General features: G+C 40.1%; 1 protein-coding gene across 6 annotated transcripts in view; it reads right to left on the bottom strand.

The window, feature by feature from the left end:
- Positions 1–6,575, bottom strand: part of pfkpa (phosphofructokinase, platelet a) — a 24,112-nt gene that overhangs the window by 3,664 nt on the left and 13,873 nt on the right. For 3 of the 6 annotated variants that reach the window (XM_020608906.1, XM_020608909.1, XM_020608910.1), the window contains 7 exons: positions 5,372–5,442; positions 4,775–4,862; positions 3,811–3,963; positions 1,180–1,344; positions 941–1,002; positions 517–628; positions 1–97 (listed from right to left, as the gene is read on the bottom strand). In XM_020608906.1, the coding sequence (XP_020464562.1) occupies positions 1–97; positions 517–628; positions 941–1,002; positions 1,180–1,344; positions 3,811–3,963; positions 4,775–4,862; positions 5,372–5,442 (748 nt within the window). Of the gene's footprint in view, positions 98–516; positions 629–940; positions 1,003–1,179; positions 1,345–2,402; positions 2,556–3,810; positions 3,964–4,774; positions 4,863–5,371; positions 5,443–6,575 lie in introns of all 6 variants that reach the window. The other 3 variants (XM_020608905.1, XM_020608907.1, XM_020608908.1) reach the window with 1 other exon arrangement.

Here is a 6,575-nt window from a genome sequence, read left to right as displayed (position 1 = left end):
GTCTGAATGTCTCAAGCAGCTTTTTGGAAATCCACTGCATTGCTTTGGCAGAGATCTTGGTCCCAAAGTTTCGGTCAAATGGAGATGGAGCTCCTCCCTTTCAAATGAATCAGGAGGTAAGATTCTGTAGCTTTATTAGACAAACACTTGTTTTACACGTTTTCCATATATGCTGTGTATTAAACTCAGAATTTCCAGGTGTCTTGCATGTGATTGACTGCACTGCATTTATTTCTGTACTGCTTACAGTATGTTTTTTTTGTATTTTATTTGCATAACATCTTTTCCTTTCTTTTCTGTTGCATTCTCTCTGCTGTAATAAACATTCTGTTCTACCTTTTTCATGTTACATACAGTTATTTGTCAAAGCCGTTAGCTATGTTCAAAACACTTACTCTCCAATCTGCATTCATTTGCTTTTCCCTTTTCATGGAATGATTACCACTGACACTGCTGTAGAAGGGTGTTCTCTCACTGAGCCAGTATGAAACATGAACTAGTGCAGTGGGGTCCTACCTGCTGCATGTGTCCCAGAACATTCTTCCTGCAGTCAAACACTCCCTTCCCTTCTTCAGAGTACAGCTGGTAGATAAAGTCTGTAGTGTAGTTGACACTACTGTTCTCATTCCTACAAACATACAATGAAACTGATTTTCCAGACATCTGAGTGTGCATTCGCCCATCCAACACCATACTAGAGGTGCTGTATGGCTACAGCACTATCGGTTTTTAAAGTTTGGTTTTATACTGAAAATATGCAAAATGAACTGTCTGTTTCTTCAGTCAAATACTGTATGATGGAAATACTGGATTATAAGATCTTTAAAAATCTAGCAGCAGCACATCAGCTGCATGTCTGGTCTGTACTTAAGCACTGTTGTATTTGACTTATTAACTAAACCCGTCGGCACTAGGTTGATTTAAGCTGTCATTTTCCTACCTGAGAACCAGTCCTCTTTGAATGCTAGTCTTCATTTTCTCTGTTAGATGTTCAACATTGGACTGTGGGAAGAAACAGTACATGCTAGTAATGGTGACCATATTAGGCCGTCTCAGATTAAAGACTGAATGCAGCCTGATCTTGAAACTTAACTGAAAAGTGTATCAAGTGATGCATGAATAAACATTTTGTCAACACAGGTATTCAAGTGTGTATGTTACTAAGAAACTACATGTCACCTGCAGGTCTCTGATGTCAAAAGTCTCCTCATAGATGTAAGCAGCATCGGCTCCAGAAGCCAGGCCTCCTACACTGGCCAGGTAGCCGCAGTAACCTCCCATGGTCTCTATGATGAACACACGTCTCTTGGTGCCACTGGCCGACTGCTTGATACGGTCACAGGTCTAACACAAGCATAGAAACTCACACGGTTAGTATAATTACTACAAGCTAAGCCTTAAACTCTGTGTATACATCTAAAGCTCCACACATTATTAAAGTGTCAAAAAATTAAGCAAGCGAGATTAGAAATTATTTGCTGTTATACATTCATCAGCAGAACACCTGTTTCAAAGCCAACATGATCATTTATCTCTCACAACAGTCAACCTGTTACATTTAAAGTCAATGCAAACTCAGGCTAAAATGCTGCTTTCACCAGTTATAGCAAGTGGAGCCTGCAGAAGGATGAGAGAGCGAGAACATCAAATGGTAAACTCCAAATATAACTTGCAGTTCAAATAGAAAACACCTACTAAAACTAAACTATTTTCTACTTGATTTGATGGGAAAGCAGCCTGATGCTGATAATGAGTTTGATATCACGTGACTGAAACTTTGGACCTCTTACTGACTTTAGAGGCAACTCCAGCCGTCTAGTGTTGCTCTTCTTTAAGGCAGGGCTCATAAGAGACAGCTTTAAAAAGGTGCTCAAACACCCAGAGCAGCAGAGGCCAGATATCCCTACCTTTAGTCCTTAGTAAAACCCTAAAACAATGGCTCCTACATTCCCTTCCAGCTTTATCATATTAGCCCTACTTGCCATGTAAATACCCATGTCTCTCAAGCCCCACACCTCACTTGTACATTGCTTTCTGTGGGGGTGGGGCGTCCCACAGGTATGTCATGAGGATTACTATTCAACCTGTGAATACTACTCAAAATATGTAAAACTGAAGTTTCCTTTTAAATGTTGACAAATATTGTGGTTATGTTAAGGTTAATATTATACCCATTGTTAGTGTTAGAACTACAGATGGGATGAGATCTGATCTGGGATTTTAAAAAAAAATTAAGGCTGCTAAAATCTATGGAGCTGAAGCAAATACTCATGTGACTTTACTGCAGACCTGTTTTTGTAACCTGACAACTGTGTATACTTGACATCATGAATCATTTTCATACTCTTTACATAAGAATCCTGAACAAAGCTGCGGCGGTGGCGTTGGTTTGACTGCCTTACCTCCACAATGGCATTGAGGGCAGTGTCTGCCCCGATACTTAGATCTGTGCCCGGTACATTGTTACTTATGGTGGCAGGCAGCATACACATCGGGATGCAAAACTCCTCATAGGTTGCGCGAGCTTCATACAGCTGCAGCAGACATTCAAACGCCTGAAGCAGCAGTACATGAAAATGCATTAGAAACACTCTTAAGAGCAGCCACTGAGAGGTGAATCTCTCAGTTTGCATGAGCGTAACCTGCCATTCCAGCTCTTTCCGTGTGATAGCAGCTATGGCTTCCCTTTGGCAGAAAGAATGTGAGGACAGAAGTGTGAATACAAAGATGAAGACGGTGTGAAAACTGGGAAAGAAAGACAGAGGAAAGAGTTGAGGAGAGACGAGCCCCCCCCCTCCCGCCAAAAGGGTAGGGAAGAACAAAATGTGGCAGGAAAGAAATGGCAACTGATGCTGTACAACAGTGGTGTGAAAGGAAGAGATGAAACAGAGGGCTGTGCATGTCTAAGTCTCAAATGCTCAATGCAGTCACACTGCATAGGCCAGTCACATAACACCATGCTGCTTATGCTGTAGAAGGGAACATGCAAGCAGGACAGGCATCGACTTGAGTCTGCATACACATGAGAAGAATGAGGAAGGTTCAATTATGTTATGCTATTTTTATTTACACTGCTTCAGTTTATGCAAATTTGTCTTAAAGGCTTTAAACAAAACAGCAGGAAAGGATGTTTTTAATTGCTTTGAATACATTGTTGGCACAAGGAATTTGTGATGATAAATAAAATTAGTGGAGCATTATTATTAATCCAAGAAGACAGAGTATACACAATCCAGTACATATTAACTGTACTAGAGGGTATTAATTTGTTATAGCTGTACAGAAAGTGTAAGCTAATAAGAAAACAGCAAAGCTGCACGTTACCACTATTGAGGTTACTGATGTGGGGGGAAACAAAGAGAGTCAGGAAGAGCAGACAGCGCAAACACACTGGTCAAGACGCAGCATGCCTCCCCATTACCACTCACTCACTTACCTGATCGGGAAGAGAGAAATGCTATTCTAATGCTTGGCCTTACCTTTGCCAGTCATGTGTCACAGTACAGATTCAGACTCAATATGGCTGTCTGCCTGGATTTGTAGAGGTCTTCGGTGAACCTTTATTCCAGATGTGGCTCAAGGGTTCATAAGAATTACTTCAAACAGTCTCCTCACATGCTGGTAAATGCCCCAAGTGACTGGTAAAATGACTTAGTGAGTGATTTCTCCCTTGTTGACACATGATTTGCTGGCCGGCTACGCAAGCATGTTGTTTATGTTTGCCTGCTTGATTGCATATGTGTGTTTTACTGTGCATGTGTCTGTGGGCTGCTGAGATCAACTATACTTATTGCCAGTTCCATCACTTACATTAGTGATGGCATTCAGAGCTGTGTCAGCGCCAATGCTGAGGTCTGAGCCCGGCACATTGTTGGAGACAGTGGCTGGCACCATGACCATGGGCACACAGAACTCGTCATATTTTCCACGAGCTGCTAACAATTCCAACAGTGACAGGAAGGCCTGCAGGGCAGAGCCAAAAGCTTTAGTATTGGCAAGGGTGGAACCTTAAGTGGTTGGTCTGGATGAGAGGTGCTACTTGCCACAAGGAAGGGGAAGACAAAGGTCAACGTTGCCAAGGGGAGGAGCCAGGTCTATCACAACGGACAGCAGCGAAACAGACAGGTACCACTCCACATACACATCTCTACTTACACATGAAACTAATTCACTTGCATTCATCACAGGAAAAGTCAAGCTGGTGGGCATCTACATAGGAGTGCGTGAAATGGCTGGAACAAAGTAGGAGCTCTAAGTTTTCAAATACAATTAATCATCATTTATATTTCAGTAACAGTGTTGATTGAGTTTTAATCTAAATTATTTAAATGTCTCAGATTTAGGATCCTACTTTCTCTCTACACATCTGTATTTAAAGCACTAAAAATCAACAATGGATCAAATTTTTACTGCTGCCCTGTTCCAATTTTGGGAGAGCAATGACTTTGAAGCATAATTATACACATGCCTATGCATGAAACAATAAAATGGCATGCTGACATCAAATGGGGAAAGGCTGATGAAAGAATCAACACTGCACTGTTTACTGTAATATACAATATATGTACATCTGACATTAATTTGTAATGCTTCAACAGTTACTTTTATTTTATGATAAAATAAATACACAACTATCATACAAAATATAACATTAGTGCTACTGTACAGTCAAAACTCAACAGTTAATAAGCTTATGGACAAAATCAAAAATGTGAATGTAGCTTCATTAGCACAATGACATTTGGTAAAAGGGACCAAAACGGTTTAAACATACCTCAAATCCACCAATAATTAGCAGTGCATTTATATTGTGGCTTCGCATCTGCTCAGCAATTTTTTCAACATGCTTCGCAGGAAGAGTTCTAAATAAGGGAAGCAACAAAATCATCATCATTCTCAAACATCATTCACTGAATCATTAGAACAAATGACCACATTAATTCTGGTCCTTAAAACCTAAATCAAACGCCTTTTAAAATCTTTTGTGTCTATGTACAGCACAATAGAAGAAGACAGCTGTTTTTTGTTTGTTTTTAATAGCTTGATATAAGGGATGGTGTGTACCATAGGATTAGATTCAAACACAATACAATTATGTATAACTTTATTCCTCTAGCACTGGTTTAATTATTTAAAGAATAACCTGATGTATTGACTTACCTTCTGTTAAGCTATCTTATTTACAAAAATATGAAGTAGCTGGTGTGTGGAGACCACACGACATATGTTGCAAGAGAAAACAATACATTTTATGATGTTTTTGTATCGCAATACGTTGTCCCATCCCTACTTGATAGTTATTATTATTATTATTTAAGCTTGAATGCTAAACAGTTGTCTGTCAACCAGAGACAATAGGTCATGACTTTACCTTTTAGTTCCCAGCAGAGATCCACCTTGTCCTGTCCATCCTCCGACATCAGCCCATTTAAACTCCTTGATCTGAGGGGAACACAGCAATAATATGGGTAATGCAATCTTAGGTGTCTTACTGTAGAACGCCCATAACATTTTAAGCACTTCACTAAAGAAAACTGACAGTGTAATACTGTTTTCTGAATTTTCTGCCATTATCAGTATCTGGTTGTTGCACAAATCTCAAGTTAAAATAAATGGCATTCTCCTAGCATTTCATTCATGCCTAGTGATATGCCTACAATTGTTTGTTGTTAATGTTTATGGCAAACAGACACTCAAAACTGTGTCTCAGCACAAAAACTGCTATTAACATGGGGGGTTAGCAGTCGGAAGGTTGAAGGTTCGAATCTCAGTGGCTGTAGTCCACATGTCGAAGTGTCCTTGGGCAAGACACTGAACCCCTCTGTTGCCTGTGACAGTGCTGCGCATGCACGCGGTGGCCCGAGGCCCTCGGCTCCAAAGCATAATTTTGTTGTACATGTCACAATGACAAATAAAACTACTTCTTCTTCTTCTAATCTACTTAGGCTCAGTTGGTGCTGTGTGATTGCAGTGCACTGGGTGCCACACAGGATGTGATACTGACACTCTGATGAATATAAATTGTCGGGTTGTTTGTTAGGTGCCGTTTTCTGAATGAGCCAAATCTGGGCTAAGGGAATTGAGGGTTTCTCACTGAGAGGAGGTCAGAAAATGATAAGGGAAAGGAGTATGAAACCTGCTTTACCAGTTACAAAGCAGCAACATACAGCAATTATGGATCAAATTACATCTTAAATTACAGTTTTACAAAATACCTACACATACACTACTTTCTTTTAACCTTTCATTCAAAACTCAAGACTCTTTCATATATATATAATGGGAGAATCATTCCAATAAACTATTCCAAAACTGTGAGCATATTCTACTGTCCTGTTTATTGTGGTACCACACCAACTTCAACTGAACAAGGCAGAGGAAAGAGAGTCTGTGTGGGGAATTGGTTTACATTAAGCACACTGATTCACAGATTATCGCTGTATACAGCCTGACATTTAACAAACCTAAGCCTATTTTGTTGGAGTTCTATGAATCCAAATGTGGTTTAGCCTGTGCCATAGGCCTCCACTGGTATTCAAAAGCTATTAAAAAACACACCAGTGACACAAACTGCT

The sequence above is a fragment of the Monopterus albus genome, unplaced genomic scaffold (genome assembly GCF_001952655.1).
Source record: "Monopterus albus unplaced genomic scaffold, M_albus_1.0 scaffold96.1, whole genome shotgun sequence".
In the NCBI taxonomy this organism is placed as follows: domain Eukaryota; kingdom Metazoa; phylum Chordata; class Actinopteri; order Synbranchiformes; family Synbranchidae; genus Monopterus; species Monopterus albus.
Note: the sequence above shows the minus strand (reverse complement) of the source record. Positions and strands in the feature narration are given on the sequence as shown.